The 25,673-nt window shown below is 41.6% G+C and overlaps 3 protein-coding genes across 5 annotated transcripts in view; all 3 read left to right on the forward strand.

Annotated features, from left to right (window-relative positions):
• Positions 1 to 7,013, forward strand: part of LOC115152234 (solute carrier family 45 member 3) — a 54,347-nt gene extending 47,334 nt beyond the window's left edge. Inside the window, exons 4-5 of one of the 2 annotated variants that reach the window (XM_029696878.1) lie at positions 4,496 to 4,761; positions 5,092 to 5,535. In XM_029696878.1, coding sequence (XP_029552738.1) covers positions 4,496 to 4,761; positions 5,092 to 5,535 — 710 coding nt within the window. Of the gene's footprint in view, positions 1 to 4,495; positions 4,762 to 5,091 lie in introns of both variants that reach the window. The other variant, XM_029696880.1, reaches the window with a different exon arrangement.
• A 4,417-nt stretch (positions 7,014 to 11,430) lies between these two features.
• Positions 11,431 to 17,479, forward strand: LOC115152235 (fibroblast growth factor 6). The gene is made up of 3 exons (XM_029696881.1): positions 11,431 to 12,314; positions 12,842 to 12,945; positions 14,527 to 17,479. The coding sequence occupies exons 1-3, from the start codon at positions 11,975 to 11,977 to the stop codon at positions 14,701 to 14,703; spliced, it is 621 nt and encodes a 206-aa protein (XP_029552741.1). The 5' UTR covers positions 11,431 to 11,974; the 3' UTR covers positions 14,704 to 17,479.
• A 679-nt stretch (positions 17,480 to 18,158) lies between these two features.
• On the forward strand, positions 18,159 to 24,973 carry LOC115152237 (fibroblast growth factor 23). Of its 2 annotated transcripts, none has more exons than XM_029696883.1 (3): positions 18,159 to 18,200; positions 22,981 to 23,112; positions 23,264 to 24,973. In XM_029696883.1, exons 1-3 carry the CDS (start codon positions 18,174 to 18,176, stop codon positions 23,624 to 23,626), a joined length of 522 nt encoding a protein of 173 aa, XP_029552743.1. In that variant the 5' UTR covers positions 18,159 to 18,173; the 3' UTR covers positions 23,627 to 24,973. The 2 variants fall into 2 exon arrangements, with proteins under 2 accessions (XP_029552743.1, XP_029552742.1); XM_029696882.1 differs by having other exon boundaries at positions 18,200 to 18,747; positions 23,009 to 23,112.
• Positions 24,974 to 25,673: the final 700 nt, after the last annotated feature.

Genomic DNA, 25,673 nt, shown 5'->3' on the forward strand with positions numbered 1-25,673 from the left:
TAGGCTTTTCTCAGTTTTATCTTACAATTTGTATCATGTTAAATATTAACCACTATCGGGAGCCACCGTCAGTAACCACATTTCATCCACAGCTTTTATGCGAGTAAAGTCATACCGTAAAAAAAAAATACAGACAGCTGTGATGGAAACAGGAAGTCTCGGTAAAATGTTATAGATGCCAATTTGTTCATTCAACATTATTAGGCTACAGATTAAATAAATGATGATCAATTTCACAGAGTGGTGAAAGGGCACGGTGATGAGCTTGATGCTGCTTTCCAATAAATATCTATGGTCTTATTCTGGTGACATGATGATCAATGATTGACTGCCGTTTGACAAATAAAAATATCCATAATAATATCCATAATAATCTCATCATGTAGACTAGCGTACCCACACAGACTACCTGCACTGTATCTGTGAGCTGTTGGCTAGAGAGCAAGTGCCAAGACCAGAGTAGGCACATTTGTTATTTAAAGAAACATTTTTATGTAACAAGTTTAAAATGCTTTGAACTTTCAATTTTTATTCGGAACATGAAAACTTGCGTGAAAATGTACATTTTGTGTGCACTACCTCATCACGCACTGATTTTTATCCGCAACAAGTTCGTTTGGTGGAAACACACCACTGGTAGGAAAATGTGCATATTTTCTTTATGCAGATAGTTTTATATCCACATAAAAATCTGTTGCCAATTGGATGGAAACCTAGCTCAATTTGTATCCTACATTTTGCATCATTCCATTCCACTCCGTTTGGCTTTATTTCCTGTTCCTGAGGGTCGCTAGCATTAGTGGATCATATTAGGCTAATGTTGTGAACATTTGGGACATGTAGCCTATTTGAATCATTATGGATCTCAGACCACACGTAGCAGCTTAAACCTGGAGCCCGGTACACGTTCATGACGACTGGACCGTTGTCATACAGTTCCATGATTAGTGAGAATTAGGGTAGATTTATAGGACTATTGTTCAACCCCTATTGTACTCTTTTTTTCCACCTTCCAATATGTCATGGATTGCACTTGAATATGGCAACTTTCAGGATGAATCAAAGCATAACCCTAACATTTGCCTAAATAATCTACAAGATCAAAGTATTTTTCAATCTATCAGTTGCTGCTGAAACAGAGACGAATATACATATATTTAGATGGCTGTCTTTCATTGGACTATGCCAGTTTCAAGGACTATGCCAGTTCTGGACTTACTAGATTTACACATCTAGTTTTTCTGGATCTATGTCAAGTAATGCAAGGGGAAGAAATGGCACAGCAGCCATTTTGGGAGGGGGTGTGGATGACCACACACTATAGCATTCATCTTTGGTACAACATTAAAAAGTAGCTTAGGCACTCTTTACAAGGTTCAAAAGTTCCCTTTGAGGAAGACCACGTACATTCTCTCAATGGATTTTAGTCAGTCTGTCAATAAAATTCTAATTAAAGGTACACTGTATTTAAGGGGATGGCTAAATAAGATAAATGTACTGAAAACCATATCGAATGAAAACGCCACGAGAAAATCTGTTGGCCAGCAAGTCGGAGGGTGTTCAGCGGTTGAATTAAATGTATTCAGTATGTGAAAGGTAGCCACATCTGTAGAGCGCATTACGCGACTGCATTAGGTGTCTGAATACCAACTACTGAGAAGTGTGTAGGAAAGGTGTGCGTATGAAGGTGTACATTTCCTAAGTCTAAATCGGCCCCTTACAGCTAACAGTAATATCAAACCGCTTTAAATACTACAAATAAAGTTGGCTCAGGCTTTCCGCCTTTCCATACTAGTTGTAGGCCACCCTCCCTGTGATGCCATGTAGACTAGGGAAGGTAGAACAAACTGAGTTTCAGACATACAGTATTTGTGCTGAGGAGTCTGCACCTCTTCTTTCAAATACTTGGAGTGTTTGCTCTAGCTTACCTGAAGTGCAATATGGGTGGGGTTTGCAGTTTGGGGACTATTCTATTGGTCCATTAAGCCAGGCATACTCAATCAAGCACAGATGAACTATTTGAAAGAATATAATATAGTATTTGAACCCAGGTCTGGTGAGACCAGAGCAAGAGACACCGCCTCACAAACACGGGCCTCCTCCTGTCTCGCCCGCAGAGCTCTCACTCAGGATTTATTTAAGGTTCATTTGGTCTGTGATGGTTTCTGATAAAGTTCCGTCAAACTTTTTTCTGACTCAACTGTTTGCTGACAAACCAATTGTTTTCTGGTCTTTAAAATCCTCACAGACCTGAGTGGTACAATATACTTAAGCAATAAGGCACGAGTGGGTGTGGTATATGGCCAATATACCATGGCTATGGGCTGTTCTTCAGCACGATGCAACGCGGAGTGCCTGGATACAGCCCTTAGTCATGGTTTATTGGCCATATACCACAAACCCCTAAAATGGCTTATTGCTATTATAAACTGGTTACCAACATAATTAGAGCAGTAAAAATAAATGTTTTGTCATACCCGTGGTATACAGTCTGATATACCACGGCTGTCAGCCAATCAGCATTCAGCGCTTGAACAACCCAATTTATAATACGAAGTAAGCTCCAAAACTATTGGGACCAATGTTCCCTCTAAGATGTGTGTGTGCGCAGTAGCCCCGAAACGGCCGTGCAGAAGAAATACAGTAGCAGCACATGGAGAGAAGCACGAGATTGAACTTCACTCAACTTTCTAGAGTTTTCCCTGTTAGTTAACCCTATCAACGTTTCCCTTTACTGTGGCATTTGTGATCGAATCAACACAATATTAGAACTTTCAATGCAACATACCGAAACAAAATGAGCTATGCAAGACTTAGTATGCAAAACTAGCTACGCAAGAGATTTTGTTGTAGGCAGCACGCATCGGAGTAGGATTCTACTGCATTAACACACAACTCAGCCCATACTCTACACAGACCGGTGCAGCATAACCAATCAGAGGTGAAGTAGGCTTATATGCAAATAGACCACTGCCATGAATGGATCTGTGCCATTTACTTTGAACTAGACTGTGATGGTAGGCCTACATTATGATCCAATAGCCAAGTGGATCTATACCATTTACTTTGAACTAGACTGTGATGGTAGGCCTACATTATGATCCAATAGCCAAGTGGATCTATACCATTTACTTTGAACTAGACTGTGATGGTAGGCCTACATTATGATCCAATAGCCAAGTGGATCTATACCATTTACTTTGAACTAGACTGTGATGGTAGGCCTACATTATGATCCAATAGCCAAGTGGATCTGTACCATTTACTTTGAACTAGACTGTGATGGTAGGCCTACATTATGATCCAATAGCCAAGTGGATCTATACCATTTACTTTGAACTAGACTGTGATGGTAGGCCTACATTATGATCCAATAGCCAAGTGGATCTGTACCATTTACTTTGAACTAGACTGTGATGGTAGGCCTACATTATGATCCAATAGCCAAGTGGATCTGTACCATTTACTTTGAACTAGACTGTGATGGTAGGCCTACATTATGATCCAATAGCCAAGTGGATCTGTACCATTTACTTTGAACTAGACTGTGATGGTAGGCCTACATTATGATCCAATAGCCACAGTAGCTTGCATGGCCGCTGTTAAAACGGTAACTTAAAGCGGGTACAGCCTCAGTGTTCACAGTAAACGCGCGCTGGAAGTTGCGCAGGATTTTCACAACGTTCAAGTTTGCGCGGACATGACATTTGCTCACAGCCACATTTTTTTTTGAGGGAACATTGATTAGGACATTGACACATTTTTGTTGTTTTGGCTCTGTACTCCAGCACTTTGGATTTGAAATGATGCATGACCGTGAGGTCGAAGTGCAGACTGTCAGCTTTAATTACAGCACTTTTTGTACATAGACCCTCCATTTTGGGGAACCAAAAGTATTGGTAAAAATGTACTTATGTGTATTAAAGTAAAGGTTCCATATTCCTAGCACACAATGACTACATTAAGCTTTGACTGGATGCGTTAGCTTTTTTTTGTGTGCGTTTCAGATTATTTTGTGCCCAATAGAAACTAATGGTAAATAATGTATTCTGTCATTTTGGAGTCACTGTTATTGTAAATAAGAATAGAATCTGTTTCTAAACACTTCTACATGTGGTGAAGTGTTCTGCATCTTTAAACACGATTGAAGTATCATGTGTTGTCGAGACTGTGAAATGGAACACCCCAACTAATAACTTCAATCATAAAGCCGGCTCCTACAGGGGTCATTTTTAATAGTAAGTGTCCGGGTGAGGTTACTGGTCGTATTTTGCATTTGCAACCACAACCTGTTGTGGTGTTATAGTACTGTATGTTTGACCTTGTTCCTGGGTTGTGTCTGTTTGTCTATGCATGAATCTCGGACGATTAGCTAGTTAACTAACTAGAATTATAATCATGTAGAATTATTGTACCCATAAATGTTAGGGACATAATTGATATTACATAATCTTGTATCTTCATTTGTTACCACAACTTCAATCCTGTCTTGCAGGCATCCGTATGGGCAGCCTGGGCCTGTTCCTGCAGTGTGCTACCTCTACTGTCTTCTCCCTGCTCATGAGCCGACTGGTCCGCCATTTTGGCTCGCGCCGGGTCTACCTGAGCAGCATGGTGAGCTTCACCATCTCTGCCCTGGTCATCTGTATGTCCAAGAGTGTGGTCCTGGTCACCGTGATGTCGGCTCTGACCGGCTTTGCCTATGCTACGCTGCAGACGCTGCCGTACACCCTCACCTGCCACTACCACAAGGAAATGGAGGTAAGGACAGAAAGGCACACATACATACAGTACTCTGTGGTCCCTGTACTTCCTGAGCATAGTGTACATATGAAATCATATTTTAGCTGTGATACAATTCTGTTGACTCCTTTAGATGCCGTAGGAGTCAACAGCCATGTATCAGGGCTGAGTAAACAGCCATGTATGTTCCAATACAAACAAACGCTCACATCGTGGTCATAGTCATATCATTTTTCTCCCTCCCTCCGTACACATACCCAGTCCAGCCCTGAACAAACAGACTCCCTTTCACACACTGCCTAACCCTAGACTGTGTATTGAATTTACTTATCTCTCTTTGCATTTCAGGTTTACATGCCAAAAAAGAAAACAAAAAACTTGCTTAAGTACGGGATTGTGATCAAGCAGGACTCGATCACGCATTTGACAGCTGTGGCCGAGGAGGGGGGGCTGGCCCACAAACTGGGGGGCACCAACGGGCATGCCTTCTTCAGCCAAGACGGCTCAGACTACTACCCCCCTCCCCATGACCAGGATGGGTCGTCCCACAAAGCCATGGGCCCCGAGCAGGATGAGCCAGAGGGCTACGAGAAGCGCGGCGTAGGGTTGGACTTTGCCATCCTGGATAGCACCTTCCTCCTCTCTCAGGTCTTTCCCACTCTCTTCATGGGCATGATCGTTCAGTTCACAAAATCCGTCACTGCCTATATGGCCTCCTCCGCCATCTTCGGCATCATCGCCATCTATCTGGCCAACAACATCATCTTTGACCAAAAGGACCTCAAGAGCTGAAAGAATCAGGAACCAAGGGTGAAGGAAGGCACCCCTGGCTGCACTACCACTCCCTGCGCTTGCAACGCTCCAGTGTCTTCGCTGACCGTTGCCATGGCATTACCAATGGATTGCAATGAGGCAGCCCGTTTATACGTTTGTGTGTATGTGTGCGGCAGGAATGAAAGAAAAATGTATACCCATGACAATTGTTCCCTCCAGAATTTACTGCAGCTAGTTACTGTGTCTACAAGAGAGAGACCGTGTCTGTGTATTTAGAGTGTCTCTCACCTTGTTCCTATCAGACACGTAGATGGCCTCTCAGAAGGGTCATTTCTCCTTCTCCTCAGGTACAGCTAGCTTCACAGCATGATCGGACTCCATCAGCCCTTAGACAACTGGAATACAGATGTATTACCATTTCACTCTCATCTTTGTGAGGAGTTTGTCAATGCTATATCTTTAAAACAGTCTGCTGTTAGGGCTGGATTCAATCCGTACTACGGAAGATCTGTGTTAAAATGTAAAGGTCATTTCCGATTAAGCCGACAGCGTTTACCGTGAATGCGGAATGCGGGAACATTGCCTATAATGTGGATCTTCCGCGATACTTCTGCAATATGGATCGAATCCAGCCCTTAGTCAAAGTCAACAGGAGATTATTGCCCACTTCTCATGCAGACTGGCCAAGAGTGAAAAATACCCAATCTGGAGAGCCCATCACCTGCTTGGGAAAGGATCTGGGCTCACATAGCTCCATGCTGCTAATGTAGGGGCATTTCTGTCTGTTATTCTCAGCCAGGTTGTGCTTGCAGTCACAATGGGTGGATTATGCATTGCTTACCGAAACATACATGTTATCACACACGTGATAAGTCAAATGAGACCATTGGACTTGTTCCTCAAGAAACTGCGAATAGAAAAATTGGGAATGTTAAGGGTAACTGGCCCCTAGATTTGGATGGTTTTTGGTAATAAACAGGTTTACTGTATATATTTTGTATACGAATTCATATATTTATATTCCTATGGGAATTTCTTATGCAACCTGTTTGGGTGAGGTCATCTGTGTAACTGTGGTGTTGTTAGAATGAAGTGGCTCAATGGCATCATTGCATTTTTGTTTGAAGTCTGTCATCTCAGGATAGTCACCTCTTTTCTAGAAATTTCAGACAGTGCCATATTGTGCTATTTATTACATCATTTCTACTGCCATTATCACGTTCAATCTGAAATGACACTAGGAAAGTAAATGAGGTGAATTAACCAATGCTGTAAAAAATTCAGGTACACTTCTTTTTGGAAACTCCATTAATATTCCCATGAGCAAAATACCAAAAAGTCATACTAGCAACACTGCAGCATTACAGTGAACTGGGTTACTGAAAATAGTTTTGGTATGCAAGATGACAGTTTTTTGTGTTCTGTCATATTTGTTATGCTTTTCACTGTGTATCGTACATCTCTTTTGAAGGTCAACATGGCTATGTGAAAAGGTGTGTGTGTGTTTTTTGTTGTTGTTTGTTTTACTATGGACTTCTGGGACTTCTGGTCCCCACAAGGATAGTAAAACAAGGAAAATTTGGACAAGTGGCGACATTTCACCGGTCCCCACAAGGAAAAAGGCTGATTTAGAGGTTAGGGTTAGAATTAGGGTTAGGAGTAAGGGATAGGTTTAGAGTTAATGTTAAGGTTTAGGGAATCAATTATTTGGTCCCCACAAGGATAGTAAAACAAACTTGTGTGTGTGAATTTCATAGTGCAGTGGAGAGAGCAGGGCAACATGACATGACTTTGGATGCAGTCTCTCCTGGGGTTCCAGTCACCTAACAGAATACTGCACACAAATAATAGCTATAAGCTACAGACTTTCTGTATCTCATCTGCTGCTGTACACTGTGGCCAGTTTATTAGGTACAACCATTTAGTACTGGGCCGGACACCCCTTTGCCTCTAGAACAGCCTGAATTCTTCGGGGCATAGAAACTTTGCTCAACTGTTACCGTTGACACCAAGCAGGATTGGGCCATGGACTCATGCTGTTTACGCCAAATCCTGACACAACAGGAACTGTGATTCGTCAGACCAGGCTATGTTTCTCCGCTCCTCAATTGTCCAGTGTTGGTGATCGCGTGCCCACTGGAGACGCTTCTTCATGTTTTTAGCTGATAGGAGTGGAATCCAGTGTGGTGGTCTGCTGCAATAGCCCATCCGTGACAAGGACTGACAAGTTGTACTGCGCCGTTATTTGCCTGTTTGTGACCCGCATGTTAATTTGCACGATTCTTGTCATTCTCCTTCGACCTTTCATCAACGAGCTGTTTTCACCCATATGACTGCTGCTAACTGGAGGTTTTTTGTTTGTCGCAACATTCTCGGTAAACCCTAGACACTGGCCGGCCGTTTCTGAGATACTGGAACCGGTGCGCCTGGCACCAACGATCATACCACGCTCAAAGTCGCTTCGGTCACTCGTTTTGCCAATTCGAACGTTCAATCGAACAGTAACTGAATGCCTGGATGCCTGTCGCCCTGCTTTATATAGCAAGCCACGGCCACGTGACTCACTGTCTGTAGGAGCGAACCATTTTCATGAACGGGGTGGTGTACCTAATACACTGGCCACTGAGTGTATATTTAAATAGTAATCAAAATATATTGTGGCCTTCAGTTATTCTTAAAAATTGGGGTTTTGTTAGTAAAACGCTTGTGTTACAATCAATATGTTATGTTATATGCATTCTGTGTATGATTTGCCTACTCTTTCTGACTTTCAATCAGAAATATGGCTGTATAATAACCAAACATAATGTAATAGCTCATTTATGCAATGATGAGATTGGCTAAATACAGTTGGCCCTATTGGATATATACTCTCATTTTGAGAATGGGGTCAAAATGAAATTGTTTTTTGTAATATTTCATTGGCAGTTAGTGAAAGATAATACCACGTCACTCATCGTTGACAACCAATTACTAAACAGACATGGTAACTTTTTGGGGAAAAAACAGATGACTTTGAGAAAATTGCCCCTGCACACAGACAAGAAAATACTTATCTGACGTACTGTAGAGCATATGGACATACTGCCAAGCCCCTTGGGAAAATAGCAACATTTTGCAAGTGCCTCTAGAAATGTTTTTATTTTTTGGACATAACTATTTATTTATTGTTCTTTTAAAAATCATAAGCACATATTAAAGTATTTAGCATTATTTTTGTTGCATCTGTCAAAAGTGTAAAGGGCAAAAGCTATTTCTTTGAAAAAAATAATAAATTATTATTTTGTATAGATGTGGTAAAAGACATCTTGACTTCAGCGCTATAATTTATTTGAAAATTCTTCCATCCCACTCGTTCATCGTGGGTTGCTTACTCTCAGATAGCTTATTGATCTCAACTGCTGTCAATTTGTCCCTATAGGATGGCAAGTAATACTACGTATCATTATTTCATTGCGGCACTGTAAGTTGTCAGGAATCCAACTCAACTCACAAAGTTGATGATTTCCTGGTTTACCTTGCAGAATAGTACATTAATATTTAAACACATGGTTTTGTTTCGCTTTTAAGTTGTTGGTTTCATCCTGACCATTTCCTCTATGAGTTCTGGTTGTAAAGGAGCAACTTTGCTGGATGTGCCTGTCTTCATGATGACTAATACCTTTGCAGAGTATGGTAAACAACCTTCTGTATCATTATTTATTAGTAAACAGGAAGTAGTCAATACTGTTGCATCAGGATCATTTATAACCACTGTATTGTTTCTCTGTTTTGAGTTTCCCCTATATTTAGTTTTGTTGATATTTGTTAGACATACACTATATATACAAACGTATGTGGACACCCCTTCAAATTAGTGGATTCGGCTATTTCAGCCACACTCGTTGTTGACAGGTGTATAAAATCGAGCACACAGCCATTCAATCTCCATATACAAACATTGGCAGTAGAATGGCCTTACTGAAGAGCTTAGTGACTTTCAACGTGGCACCGTCATAGGATGCCACCTTTCCAAGAAGTCAGTTTGTCAAATTTCGGCACTGCTAGAGGTGCCCCAGTCAACTGTAAGTGCTGTTATTGTGAAATGGAAATGTCTAGGAGCAACAACAGCTCAGCTGCGAAGTGGTAGGCCACACAAGCTCACAGAAAGTTGCCACCAGGTGCTGAAGAACGTAACGCATAAAAATCATCTGTCCTCGGTTGCAACACTCATTACCGAGTTCCAAACTGTCTCTGGAAGCAACGTCAACACAATAACTGTTCATCGGATGCTTCATGAAATGGGTTTCCATGGCTGAGCAGCCGCACACAAGCCCAAGATCACCATGTGCAATGTGTCCGCTGGTGTGGTGTAAAGCTCACTGCCATTGGATTCTGGATCAGTAGAAACGCGTTCTCTGGAGTGCTGAATCACGCTTCACCATCTGGCAGTCCAACTGACGAATCTGGGTTTGGCGTATGCCAGGAGAATGCTACCTGCCCGAATGCATAGAGCCAACTGTAAAGTTTGGTGGAGGAGGAATAATGGTCTGGAGCTGTTTTTCATGGTTCGGGCTAGACCCCTTAGTTCCAGTTAAGGGAAATCTTAATGCTACAGCATACAATGACATTCTAGACGATTATGTGCTTACAACTTTGTTGCAACAGTTTGGGGAAGGCCCTTTCCTGTTTCAGCATGGCAATGCCCCTGTGCAGAAAGCAAGGTCCATACAGAAATGGTTTGTTGAGATCGGTGTGGAAGAACTTGACTGGCCTGCACAGAGGCCTGACCTCAACCCCATTGAACACCTTTGGGATGAATTGGAACGCCGACTGCGAGCCAGGCCTAATCGCCCAACATCAGTGCCCGACCTCACTAATGCTCTTGTGACTGAATGGAAGCAAGTCCCCGCAGCAATGTTCCAACATCTAGTGGAAAGCCTTCCCAGAAGAGTGGAGGCTGTCATAGCAACAAAGGGGGGGCCAACTCCATATTAATGCCAATGATTTTGGAATGAGATGTTAGACAAGCAGGTGTCCACATACTTTTGGTCATGTAGTGTAAGTAACCATTGAATTTCAATAACTTAGCAACAGTGTTGTGGTCCTTTAATTATGTGTCCAAATGCCCAGTGTTTAGGTTAGTTGGGTCTCAAGATAGAAAGTGCCAAGGGTCACATTTAAGAAGATGGCTTTGGTTAATTGACAAAACAGTTTTGTAAATATGCTGGGGTGTATAAGACTTAATCAGGGATCTATTCACATTGGTCCTATTTGCTGAGGACTGTATAATTATGAATCTGCTATTATGTCCTCAGTTTTAATTGATGCTCCAAATGTGTTGTTCTTTGTGTTTTCAGCCTTCAGAAAAATCATATAATTGTATTTGGAATAGAAATGCCTCAGCTTGGGTATTGTGCAGTCACCAAATAGATTTTTTTTAATACAAAATAAATGTACTGCATTGTAAAATGCTTGTCTGAGATTGTGTATGTCACTGAGAACAACTTTGTAGTCTGTCGAAATGATTTGAACTATGGTCAATGATGGTTGCGCATGAAGCACAGTTAAAACCTTGGAAATAGCGCCATCTATTGGAATTCCCAACCAACTGGATGACATTGAGGGGACCGGTGGAAGCGCGCCACTGACGTATAGGCATATGCTCCACGGTGTCATCATTACAAAGAAAATATGATATGCATGTTTCAGGGGAAGGAATAGTCTAGGAGAGACGTTTCGGGTAGCTAAATTACGCACCACTGTGCTCATGAATGCATCTTACTTTAATTGTAAGCCTATTCAAGTGTTTTAAGATAAGAATTGGTTGGGAAAGTTCTTGAACCAAGGGTGCCATTGCTCTCCGGTGACAAGTGGACTGTTTTTACACCTTCCTTCTAAATAAGGAAGCAGCCTGTCAGACATATGACCACCGACCCAATTTGGGAGCTGCCAAAGTGTCCATCATGTTCCGCAGTTGCTTAACGCCACCCAATGAGATCTCTCCCTTCCTCGGTTTCACGGGCGCTGTGACAGTGTTCCGTTGAACTCTCCACAGACTTGGCACTGCAGTTCAGCGCCTCTTTTCTTGCTTGCATGCAACTTCACTCTCCCCATCCTCCGCCCTTGTATTATTCGAAGGGGCAGCAGTGAACTCACCATGATGTAATCTAGAGATGCGATAGCCTGGCAAGGTGAAACAGGGTTTTGGTGAGTGGTGTTCTCCACGGCCTGCGTTGCCCACAGAGAGAGGGAGGCGCGGAGCTGCAAAACATGGTAATCATCACCGCCACCATCTCAAGCACTGCCACGCGCACTCCCATTTCTACTCCTCTGCATTGGGGCTGTCGTCTCATGCCCAGACCCCTGATCCGCGTTCCAAAAAGAATCCTCTGCCAGCATGCCGAAGGAAGAAAAACAAGAAGAGTGGTATTTTTAGGGCCATTCATTTTGACCACGTGCCCCGAAGGTAAACCGGATGGCCATTGCGCAAAGGTTCCTCATCAGTATGTCCTACGAGGCCAGCACGCACTGGACGTTGACTGCGATTGTTCTCTTGGGGTTCATAGTGGGGATTGTGTCATCATATCCTATTCCAAGCAGGACAAATGCAACGTTATTGGAGAAAAGATGGGAGACCCTCTTCTCCCGCTCCATTCTGGGCATCTCGGGGGAGAGATCGGACCTGAACTGGGAGAGTGACTATTTGCTAGGTATCAAAAGAGTCCGGAGGCTCTACTGCAACGTGGGTATTGGGTTTCACCTTCAGGTCCTCCCAGACGGCAGGATAAATGGTGTACATAATGAAAACCAGTACAGTGAGTTGCTTCCAAAGATGTAACGCAATATACATCACATGAAGGGGCCGTCGTCAATAATTATGGATTTAACAGCATCTATAGCCCATTTTGCATGATATGTCATCAGCCGCGAAGGGAGCATTGAATGTCTTCTAGAGCAAAGACAAATCTATTAAAAACAGTATCCATCAGTGCTAACTATCTCCTTAATCTCAAACATGACATGAATGTATGGACGTATTTAGACAACAACCTATTTTTACACTGGCTCCTACAGCGGCCCAGAAACTAACAGTCACCGTGTACGTCCAAAGGGGCAATTATTAAGCCTACATGATAGCCTAAACCTATACACTTCTGAGCATATATCGACAATTGAACGTGGGAATTGATATAGAACAAAGACTCAGCATCCTGCGTAGCAATCTGCAAGGTTACACCCACAGACGCACAGCATATGCTATAACCATTATGAACCATATTTTGTGCCTATCTGATCGGATGTATTTTCCCAATATCTAATATCTGGTATTTTGTTCAATTAGGTCTAATAGAGATCTCAACGGTAGAGCGAGGAGTGATTAGCTTGTATGGGGTAAGGAGTGAGCTGTTTGTCGCAATGAATAGCCGAGGAAGGTTATACGGAACGGTAGGTGTGCACAGTTGGCTATTCCATTTCTTTTCCTGCAATATTTGTTAATGGCTCCGAGAATAGTGGTCTTTGCAATTACGCTATGACTGGTCGGGTTTTATTTGCATGTCATTTAAACTATTGGGTGTGCCTATTTGAATTAACGTGTGCTGTGAATTATGTGAGAAGAAATATGATAATGGAATGGTAGGCTATTTGGTACTGTTAACGATATGTTCCCCCAATCTTATTGTGCATTCTTTTGAACTGATAGGCAGTAAATGAGCTAAGGGTCTGTTCATGGTCGATTTGCCTTCGGCTATAATGATGAGGTTAACAGACGCATAATTGTGTCACGCGCTGTAATATGGCCCTGCGTGCGAGGGAAAGCCCCCCGATACTCCAGAACCTGTCATCGGGACCTGGGACTGTATGCAATTAGTCCTTTAAAGATGAATATTAGGCCTATTTACATGTTACGTTACACTTATAGGCTATTGCTATCACTGATTGAAGTGCATCCTTTGATTATGGACATTGAACCAAGAGTCAGGAATGACGATTTCAAAAGTGATTCCATTAGGGTATCTCTGACGGACGTCATCAGGCAGTCTTGTTGGAAGTCCCAGCACATCCCGTCTTTTCACAACGTATTATTGCAGAACATTTTCAAACATGTCTATCCAACAAATACTCTGAAAAATATTGTCAGAGAATTGTTTAGACAATTAAACAAACACGATTAGCAATTAACAAAGTGCAAGATGCGCACAAGAAGGCCCACAACTCTCCAATTGCGCACAGTCACCAAGAAAATACACTTACAAGTGTATGCAATGAAAAACATTTTGACATCAATAATTTCACAAATAACACATCGGTTAATATGCTAATTAATGACCCATATGGGTGAGAAATATGTGGCACAGCAGTGCTACCTGTGCTTAATACCCCAGTTATTGATGTTTAAAGGGATGGTTGACATTTGCGTCATCTTATTAATACACAAAAATAAGTCAATAGACCCAGGGAGTAAACAAACCAACATTTGTTTTTGTTCAGTAAGCTGCAGTTTAGCCTTGTCTTTATCAAGCACAAAGTATGGGAGTGGTAGGGCCTCTGTTAGCATGCTCCCAATAGCACAAATTACTCCAAAACAGCAACATTCACATTGTAATTTCCTTTGAAATTGAATTAATATGATATTTCAAGATGATCTCAGTTGATTTAAAGTTTTCTATTCCAGTTTTCAAAAAAATATGTGGTAAATGTAATTTTCGTTAGATATCGCCTCAAGGACATACGTTTACGGTCTTATAAACACTTTTGTTTCTTATGAATTTTAGATTGAGCAAGAGATGCGCTAGTCTTCAGAGACAAAGGTTTGCAGGTTCATGGCCTGCTATCAGCCCCAAATGTCCTCCAATATATTAGTGCATGGCTCCCCTACTTTACATGTGAACCAATCCCGGATGAGGATGAAATGATTGCATGGCAAGTATTTTTCTGTGCATCCTGTACAACCATATCAAACTGCTAACTGGGAAACTACACCTGGCCACGCATTTTCTTAGGCTTTTTCTCCTTTGCTATTTTCAGACAGTCTTCCATGATGAGTGCAAGTTCAGAGAGAGCATGCTGCCAAACAACTACAATGCCTATGAGTCTTCCGTTTACAGAGGCTCCTACATCGCTCTCAGCAAGCATGGCCGTCTGAAGAGAGGCAAAAAGGCCACCACTGCCATGACTGTTACACACTTCCTTCCCCGAATATGAGAAAAACTGGCAACAACTCACTTATTTGCACATGTGGATTGTTTTCCAGGTAACATTATACTGTATACATGCATACACCAATACAAATGGACTGCAAAAGAAAGAAATACCACTATATATGATGGTATTTATTCAGTCTTTTGTATGTACATTTCGGTAGCTTACTTTGTTTTACAACTTATGGATATGCCATTATTTGCTGCTTATTATTTTTATTTTAATACGTATTATATAAGGGGTAGAGAAGCTTCGTCTGTCCCCTTCACTTTATATGGGTGCTTGCAATAACTGGTGGAGACCTTGCCCTGTCAGTGGATGACAGCTCAGCCTCTAGAAGTGGAATGGATACTTTTTATTACCTCAAAGCGCCACGTCCCCGAATGAAAAAAATGTGTGCATGAAATTTCTACTGAGAAGAATGCCTGTTTACTTTGAACTTTTGTCGTTATCAATCAAGGACTAGACATTTTCCATCCTCTGTGTCAACATTAGACCATTGTATGGTAAGGGTAACTAGAGCACCTGTTTGTTTCCTTGCTTTGTGATGAGATGGTGTGTGCCTTTGATTCCTACTTGCCGGCCCCTTCCCTTGCATGCGAGAAATGCGCCCCTCAGTCAGAAATAGGGACGACACGCAGGTCATCACTAACCTCATACACTCCAGAGGGCTTTAGCCCAGAACCTAGAGGCCCACAAGTATCTTCAGTTTATTTTCTTTTCAGAATAACATCAATCAAGTAATTGAGAGACTAATTGAGACTCTGTGTCCGAGCTCATAGCCGTTGATGAGGGAAGCTAGAACTGGAGACCCACCATCCTAGGGGGCTTGACAATCCTGGCTTTTATGAGGCTAGATGGTTTTATGAAGCTAAGTGTGTGATGGCTAGATGGTCAGACCAGATTGAAATGTGTGTATGTGCCTGGTCTTGGACTAAAGGGAGCCTGCTGTAGAAATCAAACCGATTGATTCCTTTTGAAACTGATGAGGGTTGAAACCTTAACTTGTGCGCTGGTTCGATTTCTGTTGTTGCACTTACAGTATCTCCATTTCTGCAGTAAATGTTGCGCTGTTCAACAATGGCCATGAGATTCCAGAAGTATCCTTCCTCTCCCATCCGGAGCCATTTTAGTCCAAGGTCAGTCATAGACTTCTTTCACTGTGTCTAGGCACGTGATGTTCAGGTTGACCCGGATCTCTTTTCCCTTTTGACCTATGTTCACTCTGTTATTCCTTCATTTATTCATGGTTGATATGCAGCTCGAAGAAAACCTCGCATGAATGACATACAGTGATTTTTAGGTGTAAGTGGTTTGATGATTCTGTACCTCTCTTTGACTGGTGGGCAATGAGCATGGACTTATTGGGAATAGAGTGGCATAATCTGATTTAAAGACGGTTTATCTTTGGTTATTACAGTGCTATAGGTATGTTTGGTGCGTCAGAGTAAAATCCATAAGAAATGTTGTCATCTTTTACCTCTTTTACATTTACACCTGTTCAGTTCTTATTCCAACACAGCATTCATTGGTAGCCAACTGTAAAATGGATTTGAGCTGGTACTTACCTTCACCCAAGTACTTGTAGTAGGAAGAGACAGGCTGCAGGCTCGATGCAGTGTCTAGTTGAGATGGAACACAGAAAGCATCCATGTGTACACCCATCATACTCTATATCTGCCACAGCAAAAGAGAAAGCAGAGGTCTTATCAGATCAATTCACCTTGGGTCAGGAATAAAATGGATTTGTCTTGCTGTGCAGTGCGAGCAAAGCACTACTTCCAAGGAAGATGGTATACATGGAGGATGGCAAACAAAGAGGATGGCAGGCAATGAAAATATGTAACACAAAGGCTGTTTTGGATGTGGGCCGTTATGAAGTTTTGCTCAGTCTTCCAAGTAGAGTTATCTCTACAGATAGCACCAGATCAAGCCTACCTATATTGTCACAATGTAACTGAAAAATGTCTTGATAATGATCTATTCAGGATTGTGGAATGAATGAAAACGAGCTTTTCTACTGTTTTGCATGTGTCTTTCTGGGATGACGTAGCAGGATTCATGGTTTCATTTCATCTGGGTGGTGCAACAACATCCTATTGTATTTATCATGCATGTTTTTTTTTGCCGGTCCATATGGACAACAGGACACTATCTGGAAAACCTTGAGATTTTGTATGAAAAGCGCTATATAAAATAAATCTATTATTATTATTAACAAGCAAATACATGAACTGAAATAGAGATGTGTGAGAATTGTGCCTCATTCAAAATGGTTTCTTATGTCAGTAAGGGCACCTAGTTCAGTGTACACCTGTTAGACCTACACACAAGTCTTTGTACTAAATGCATTAAAGCTGCACAAAGAGTGTTAGATACTCAAATGGTGTTCAAGCCTACAGTAACTTACAATGCAATCCATTGCGGGCTCTGCAACTTGTGCGAAGGTGCCAGTAGTGAGTCTGTGTGTACCCTGTGTGTCGGCAGCCTTAGTTTGTGTTCTCGCTCAGTTTTATATTCCTGCACTGAGGGGAGTGTGCATCCTCTAAATCCCCCTCGTCTTTTTTAACATATACCTTACCTTCTGCCTTAGTTCCGATTTATTGAAATGATTGTAAATGAGTTTGGAAAAACAGACTTCTCCAATCATTTGTTTCTGAAAAAATACGTTGACGAGTAAGAATACTAATATATAAAAAATGGTTTTCCTTTTATTTTTGTACGTATGTGCTGTGCACAACAGTCAACTGTATTCCTGCAATAATAATAAAACATGTTTTATATGGGTTGTTGTTATGCCTATGGTTCATGTCAATTGTGAACTGGATTTAGCATATGATGGAACCTCCTATGTATTGATTTTGTCAAGGCCACCCTGAGTATTTTAGATTGAGAAGTATATTATACACTATTCAAAATAAAATATGCCAGCGAGTGTTTCTTCGTGGCAATCGATAAGTAAACTGAACTCTTTCAAGGATTATACTGCAATTTTTAGCAGACTCCTATTACCTTGATGTGTGTGTGCAGCTGGGGCTCCCCCCTCTGGCAAAAATAAATATCGCCACGTTTTGGGAAGAATATGGTTCCGTTTGGTCCCCTACACTCCAGATGTGTTCAGGGATAGGAGGATAAGCCAGGGGACAAAACTGGACAGAAGTGTGTGTGTGTGTGTGTGTGTGTGTGTGTGTGTGTGTGTGTGTGTGTGTGTGTGTGTGTGTGTGTGTGTGTGTGTGTGTGTGTGTGTGTGTGTGTGAGTGAGAGAGCAAGCGAGAGAGAGAGAGAGAGAGAGATTTAACCTGTCCAGTACTTTAAAAACGTCCCTAAGTGGGAAGAGGCTAGGGGGCAAAAACAAAAGAGAGCCCAGACCCTCAGGTAGGCAACCTCTACTTGCAGGTAAAATGCAAATAAACTGTACCAACCAATAGAAATGCAGACCACTGTAAAGGCGATTGCTCAAGCAGAGAGCAGGAATGGCACATGGGCCAGTTACCTTTGAGGTGAGGGTGGTGAAGTTCCCTACTAATGTAGGATTTAAACGATTCCATACACAATTTCCCGCACATATAAACTATATCATTCTGTTGACCATGATAGTTTTTAACACGTTTTTTTTTTAGGTAAAAGCGAGCATAATGTACTGTTAGCCGTGTTATATAATGAGTTTTTGAAACTCAAACTAACATCCGGTCAGACAAAAACACATCGACAGGATTGGGCCAGTCACAGAGCTGTCAATCTTCAAATATAACTTTTGGCCTCTTTTGCCGTCAATTGTGGTCAACACTGCGGCTGGAGCACCTCGCGGATTAGCGTGTGAACCCGCACATTTCCCCAACATGCACCCGGCTTTCTTCGCGATCTGGCTGGCCGCTCTACACCAATCAATGCCGGTAAATTGTTTCCCTGTGCACCTAGACCCATCGCAGCCGCGCAAAACAATTAAAGTAACAGGTAAACGCTCAGCATCTGTCGATTTAGGAGATTATTTATTGAAGGTGGATTTGAATGGACATGTAAATAAAGCCATCTCCATAAACTCTCTGGGTAAGTTTAGTTTTCTGTAATAAACTATTTTCACACTATGCTTTATTTTAAAGTGATCTATTTGTGAAATGTAAGTTTTATTTTCAAGTTTTTATTTTACACACAAACTAAAAGTGAGTGTTCTATTTACACTACCATTTATAAATGAGGACATGTTCTTTTTCTGGAGTTGGACAGCTGTGTAGGCATCGCTTAGGACATCTGAGCTGAAGTTTTGTATTCAAGGATTTACAGAACCTGTCCCATTTCAGATTTCTAAATATGTCCATAATTTTTCTTAAGAGTTTTGTACTTGTTTAATGAATGTATTTTACAGGTGTTTCGTTTCTCAGTAGTTTCATTCTGTTGCAGTGTTTGTATCAGGAGTTATCAAAATTGCTGTTGATGAGCCACAGCGTTATGCAGGCTTTTCTGTTCAAGCCCAGTGCTACTCAGCGGTTCATCAAGACCATGAATAGTAGAGTCAGGTGTAATATGGAGTTTTCCCACCTTTGCTGCTATAACAGCTTCCAGTCTTCTGGGAAGACTTTCCACTAGATGTTGGAACATTGCTGCAGGGATTTGCTTCCATTCAGCTGCGAGAGCATTAGTGAGTTTGGGCACTGATGTTCGGCTATTTGGCCTGGCTCGCAGTCGGTGTTCCAATTCATCCCAAATAATTTTTGATGGGGTTGATGATCAGGGCTCTGTGCAGGCCAGTCAAGTTTTTCCACACCGATCTCAACAAATCATTTCTGTATGGACCTCACTGTGTACGGGGGCATTGTCCAAACTGTTGCCACAAAGTTGGAAGCACAGAATCGTCTAGAATGTCATTGTATGCTGTAGCGTTAAGATTTCCCTACACTGGAACTAAGGGGCCTAGCTCGAACAATGAAAAACAGCCCCAGACCATTATTCCTCCTCCACCAAACTTTACAGTTGGCACTATTCATTCGGCAGGTAGTGTCCTCCTGGCTTCCACCAAACCCAGATTCGTCTGTCGGACTGCCAGATGGTGAAGCGGGATTCATCACTCCAGAGAACGCGTTTCCACTGCTCCAGAGTCCAATGGCAGCGAGCTTTACACCACTCCAGCCAATGCTTGGCATTATGCATGGTGATCTTAGGCTTGTGTGCGGCTGCTCGGCCGTGGAAACCCATTTCATGATGCTCCCAACGAACAGTTTTTTTGGGGTATTTTATTAGGATCTCCATTAGCTGTTGCAAAAGCAGCAGCTACTCTTCCTGGGGTCCACAGAAAACATGAAACATAATACAGAATGACATAACACAGAACATCATTAGACAAGAACAGCTCAAGGACAGAACTACATACATTTAAAAAAAGGTACACGTAGCCTACATATCAATGCATACACACAAACTATCTAGATCAAATATGGGACAGGCGTTGTGCCGTGAGGTGTTGCTTTATCTGTTTTTTGAAACCAGGTTTGCTGTTTATTTGAGCAATATGAGATGGAAGGAAGTTCCATGCAATAAGGGCTCTATATAATATTGTATGCTTTCTTGAATTTGTTCTGGATTTGGGGACTGTGAAAAGACCCCTGGTGGCATGTCTAGTGGGATAAGTGTGTGTGTAAGTTGACTGCAAACAATTTTGGATTTTCAACACATGAATGTTTCTTATAAAAATAAGTGATGCGCTGATGTTGCTTCCAGAGGCAGTTTGGAACTCGGTAGTGAGTGTTGCAACCTTCAGCATTCAGCAGTCCCATTCTGTGAGCTTGTGTGGCCTACCACTTCGCGGCTGAGACATTGTTGCTCCTAGACGTTTCCACTTCACAATAACAGCACTTACAGTTGACTGGGGCAAATGTGAACTATTGTTGCATCACCATCTTTATTGCAAAAAGAAATACAAGTACAAACCTAACTTTAAGCTACACATTATTTTAACAGAAGTAATGAACTGTATATTGATGAGCACAGCGATTGATAAAACAGGACCATGTTTGAAACACAAGTGTTTCTGAGCTTAATTCAATATTACACAGGTGAGCTAATAGTTACAGAAATCAGGAATGCAGACAGGCTATATCTACCTGAGCTACTGTGTCTAACACACCGCCACCTGTTGTTATGTTGGGCACCTACTGACCAAAAAAGGATGTTATTATGTTAAATGTTAAATGACATGTATTGCTAAAATAAAGGTTTAAGGAAATACAGGCATGTCCCACATTACTACAAGACAAAACCGCTTAATCAAGCCTGATGGTCTTGTACATATAAAAGCAAAGTTAGCTTTCATTTAGCTTGAAAAGTAGCATAATGGGATAATGTCTTACTGTGGTGTGTGAATAATCCAATGCTTTATCTTGCATGCAATACAAATCACATTATCGTGGTAGCACCTCCTCAAAGAGTATGAATTAGTCTGTTTGAGAAGGTTTGAATCCTAAGCAACCTGCCTACACATAGCTGGAAGTACAATACCAACAAAGCTACTGTAGTAGGTCAAAGCTGTGTGCTGGATAACCTTGGTAGAGCATGGGTGGAATAGGCATTGTGGTGCTCATGTGAATTTCCTTTATTTTCCGGCTTCAGACCAATGCCTAGTCTCACTTAGTTTTTTGGGTTTTTTAATAATAGATGATTTTGACATGCATTGATTGCCCCAAACATACTCACTTGAAATGTTACTACTTAATTATAAAACAAATAAAAATGTTCTCTCTAACCAAGTGGATTATTTATCTTTAGGCTGCCCTACTGGTTTATATATGTAAAAAAGTTTATAGATCTAATTTCATTAGGTTATTTATATATACAGTGCATTCGGAAAGTATTCTGATCCCTTGACTTTTTCCACATTTTGTTACGTTACAGCCTTATTCTAAAACTGATGAGGAAAAATTTTTTTTATCAGTCTACTCACAATACCCCATAATGTCGAAGTGAAAACAGGTTTTTAGACATTTTTGCAAATTTATAAAAAAAAGGTATTCAACTATATCATAGGTATTCAGCTATGACAATCTCGAAATTGAGCTCAGGTGCATCCTGTTTCCATTGATCATCCTTGAGATGTTTCTACAACTTGATTGCAGTCCACCTGTGGTAAATTAAATTGTTTGGATATGATTTTGAAAGGCACACACCTGTCTATGTAGGGTCTCACAGTTGACAGTGCATGTCAGAGCAAAAACCAAGCCATGAGGTCGAAGGAATTGTTCGTAGAGCTCCAAGACAGAAATTTGTCAAGGCACAGATCTGGGGATGGTCACTCTGACAGAGCTCCAGAGTTCCTCTGTGGAGAAGGGAGAACCTTCCAGAAGGACAACCATCTCTGCAGCACTTTATGTTAGAGTGGCCAGATGGAAGCCACTCCTCAGTAAAAGGCACATGACAGCCTGCTTGGAGTTTGCCAAAAGGCCCCTAAAGGACTCTCAGACTATGAGAAACAAGATTCTCTGGTCTGATGAAACCAAGATTGAACTCTTTGGCCTGAATGCCAAGCATCATGTCTGGAGGAAACCTGGCACCATCCCCTCGGTGAAACATGGTGGTGGCAGCATCATGCTATGGGGATGTTTTTCAGGGACTGGGAGACTAGTCGGGATCGAGGGACAGATGAACGGAGCAAAGTACAGAGAGATCCTTGACGAAACCCTGCTCCAGAGCGCTCAGGACCTCAGACTGGGGCGACGGTTCACCTTCCAACAGGACAATGACCCTAAGCACACAGCCATGACAACGCAGGAGTGGCTTCAGGACAGGTCTCTGAATGTCCTTGAGTGGCCCAGCCTGAAACCAATCGTTTTTTTTCTGTTTCTAAATAGGACATTCACCAGCACAAAATGCACACTCTTCCATGGACACTGTGAGGCTGGTTAGGCTGCGCTTCAGCTCTCAAAATCCATTCCATTATCAACTGCGCTATCGTTAACTAGCTTATGTGGGTCTTAACTTCCCATTAGCGCTGCATGGAATTGTCAGTTTTGCACTTGTTTTTAAGGACACACCTCAACTATTCCCACCCCTCCCACTCAGACAAGCGAGCTGTTGTTAGACAGGTAGGCGTTAGGGCTGTAAAATGCCAGTGCGCCAGTTTTTTTACATTAAGAAATCGCAAAAACAAATGCATTTGACAGTTAATGCCAGCTGTAAATAGAGCCCAAGTGTCCTGACCATGTCCAAATGAACTAATTCAACAAAGTGCCTTATTTTGTGGGATTGTTAAATCATTTGCCTAAAGGAATAAATTGTCTGTCTCCATGCTTACAGCATGAAATGTGTTTTTTTTTTCCCGTAGTTGTCCTCCCAATAAGAAGAGAAACAAGTGTCGGTGCGCCAATATTGGACTTTAAAAGTAAACACTTCTTATGTGTGGACATCGAGGGAAAGTTGTTCAGTTCTGTAAGTATTGCATGGCAATGTCATCCATGAATGGCCGCCCTGGGAACAATCAAATCACTATTCACATTCATTGTACCATATGATTTTGTAGATTTAATATAACCTATTCATGTAAAATTCAAGTTGTGTTTCTGTTGTCACTCCCCACCAGATGATGGACAGCAGGAGAGACTGCCTTTTCCAGCACCTGCAGATGGAGAACCATGTTGACCTGTTCTATTCATCTAGCAACGGATTGTTGCTCCACCTGGAAAGGGCTAAGATCCATGTTAAAAGGCATGACTTGTTAAAGAGACACCTGGTTTACAGAAAGAAGAGGAGCCAACAGGTCAAAGCAGAGAACCCAGAAGCAGAGCCCATCATGTCTGATCAGGATATGCAGCAGGACCAAGAACGAGCTGGTGCTGTTTCCAAGGAGACCATCACTTCTTGTGACGACCCTTTGCGGGTGTTGCATTCCAATAGCCCAGGCAGTCCTATCAAAACGGCTGTGGAAAAGACAGCGAAAGAGTGAAGCACTGACCAAGAACTTGACTAGGAAGGCCAGAGAAATGGGCTTTGAGTTTGAAGCAACCTTTTGCGAGATAACATTAAGGGAGATATCTCCATGCACCAGTGCCTCAGTCCTTGTGAGTTTGTGATTTGGCATTGTCTGGATGGAGTGGTCACAAGACAATTTGAGTAAGAGCATGTTAGATTGAGACAAGGAGGTGAATTAGAAAGATGATCTGTGCCCGTCAGTAGAAAGAGTGTTACAGTATATGTTGAGGTAGTTCTTCCTAAAGTCAGGAATGAGTTGATGAGGATAGGTGGATGAGACCATGTGTATAGCACAGTGAGATACCAACATTTTGGTTATGCAAGGGCATGATGCACTTCTAAATATTTGCATTGCAAAAGGCAGGGCACGGTGAGAGTACGTTGAACGTTTCAAACAGTTGGGTTTTCTCTGAGTCAGGGATGAAAGTCCGATTAAATCATGATGATTCAGGCTGATCCTGAAAATGTGCAGGCTCATTTTAAACCAGGCACTTCTTGTTTTTATTACAGCCTATAAACAATTCAGGCAGGTCACCCATCATTTCCTTATCTGCATTCCAAAGTATCTTATTTTAATTAATACAGAAATACATGTTTGAGTAGCAGTTCATGAGGAGTCGGCCAGTTTGGCAACATTCAAGGTAATTCTTCTCTTTAATGGTGTGACAGGGTTGAAACAGTGTCGATGCCCTTTTGCAAAGTTAAATTTTAAACTGGTTTGGCATTGAGCCTGATGATGTTGCAATATTTTAGTTGCATTAGATTTTCCTATGTAGGCCTATGTCAAAATGGACCAAAATTGCTGTCTTAATTATTGTAATTATTATTTTATACAAGATTGCGTTGTAACTTCTATTAATTGCAGGCCATTTTTCAATAGATATGTTATGGAATTGCTATATTTCGTCAATATAAAGGTTGTGGATGTTAACTATGTTTTTAAATATGGTAAATATACTGTACATGTATCAAGGTTGTTTCACTGTCATTATGCAGTACAGACATGTGGCTGAATGATGTTACTTCAACACCCAGACCAAATTGTAGCTGGTGCAAGACACCATTAGGAAAAAGCAATGAGCCATAACAATATAATGTTTATTTATTCAAATGTATTCACATCTTGTTATTTATAATGTTTGTTTTGTATGGATGCTTATTGTCTTATCATAAAATATACATATTGAAACATTTCTAAAATATAACAGATTCTGACAACGTAATCATTACTGTACATATCATTTGAAATAATGTTCATTTTATTAGGTTAATGCCCTTAAATGTTTGTTAAATATATCAATAAAGTTTATTTTCTTCAGCATTCTAGAATTAAAAACATGATGTCCTTTTCACACTCTAGGTTCAGGAATACACCTTGTTCACACTGTTTTCACTGCAGCTCTCGGTAACACTTTACATTAGTAGTCTGCTTTTAGATAGGCAGCCCAATTCTGTTATGTTTTTCACTAATTGGCTCTGATGTGAAAAGATCTGATGTGATTAGTCAAAAGACCAATTAGTGGGGGAAAAATATACTTTTTTAATTTAGCCTTTATTTAACTAGGCAAGTCATTTAAGAACAAATTCTTATTTACAATGTCGGCCTACATAAAATATCAGAATTGGGCTGCCTGTCTGAACGCAGCTGTAGTAATGCTGTAATTCAAATCAAATTTGATTTGTCACATGCTTCGTTAACAAGCGTAGACGTCTTGCTCCCAGACAAACTAAACACCTTCTTTGCCCGCTTTGAGGATAATACAGTGCCACCGACGCGGCCCGTTACCAAGGACTGTGGGCTCTCCATCTCCATGGCTGACGTGAGTAAAACATTTAAACGTGTTAACCCTCACAAGGCTGCCGGCCCAGACGACATCCCTAGCCGCGTCCTCAGAGCATGCGCAGACCAGCTGGCTGGTGTGTTTACGGACATATTCAATCTCTCCCTATCCCAGTCTGTTGTCCCCACATGCTTCAAGATGGCCACCATTGTTCCTGTACCCAAGAATGCAAAGGTAACT

This window comes from Salmo trutta, chromosome 17 (genome assembly GCF_901001165.1).
Source record: "Salmo trutta chromosome 17, fSalTru1.1, whole genome shotgun sequence".
Taxonomy (NCBI): domain Eukaryota; kingdom Metazoa; phylum Chordata; class Actinopteri; order Salmoniformes; family Salmonidae; genus Salmo; species Salmo trutta.

What these genes read in the sequence shown, in the direction of transcription:
- LOC115152237 (XM_029696882.1), top strand. Translation starts at nt 18,540, where the DNA reads ATGCACCCGGCTTTCTTCGCGATCTGGCTGGCCGCTCTACACCAATCA. An exon ending in CATCTCCATAAACTCTCTGG is followed by an intron (nt 18,748 to 23,008) that starts GTAAGTTTAGTT and finishes TTTTTCCCGTAG; the next exon opens with TTGTCCTCCCAATAAGAAGA. An exon ending in AGGGAAAGTTGTTCAGTTCT is followed by an intron (nt 23,113 to 23,263) that starts GTAAGTATTGCA and finishes ACTCCCCACCAG; the next exon opens with ATGATGGACAGCAGGAGAGA.
- LOC115152235 (XM_029696881.1), top strand. Translation starts at nt 11,975, where the DNA reads ATGGCCATTGCGCAAAGGTTCCTCATCAGTATGTCCTACGAGGCCAGC. An exon ending in ACATAATGAAAACCAGTACA is followed by an intron (nt 12,315 to 12,841) that starts GTGAGTTGCTTC and finishes TTGTTCAATTAG; the next exon opens with GTCTAATAGAGATCTCAACG. An exon ending in GAGGAAGGTTATACGGAACG is followed by an intron (nt 12,946 to 14,526) that starts GTAGGTGTGCAC and finishes TGCTATTTTCAG; the next exon opens with ACAGTCTTCCATGATGAGTG.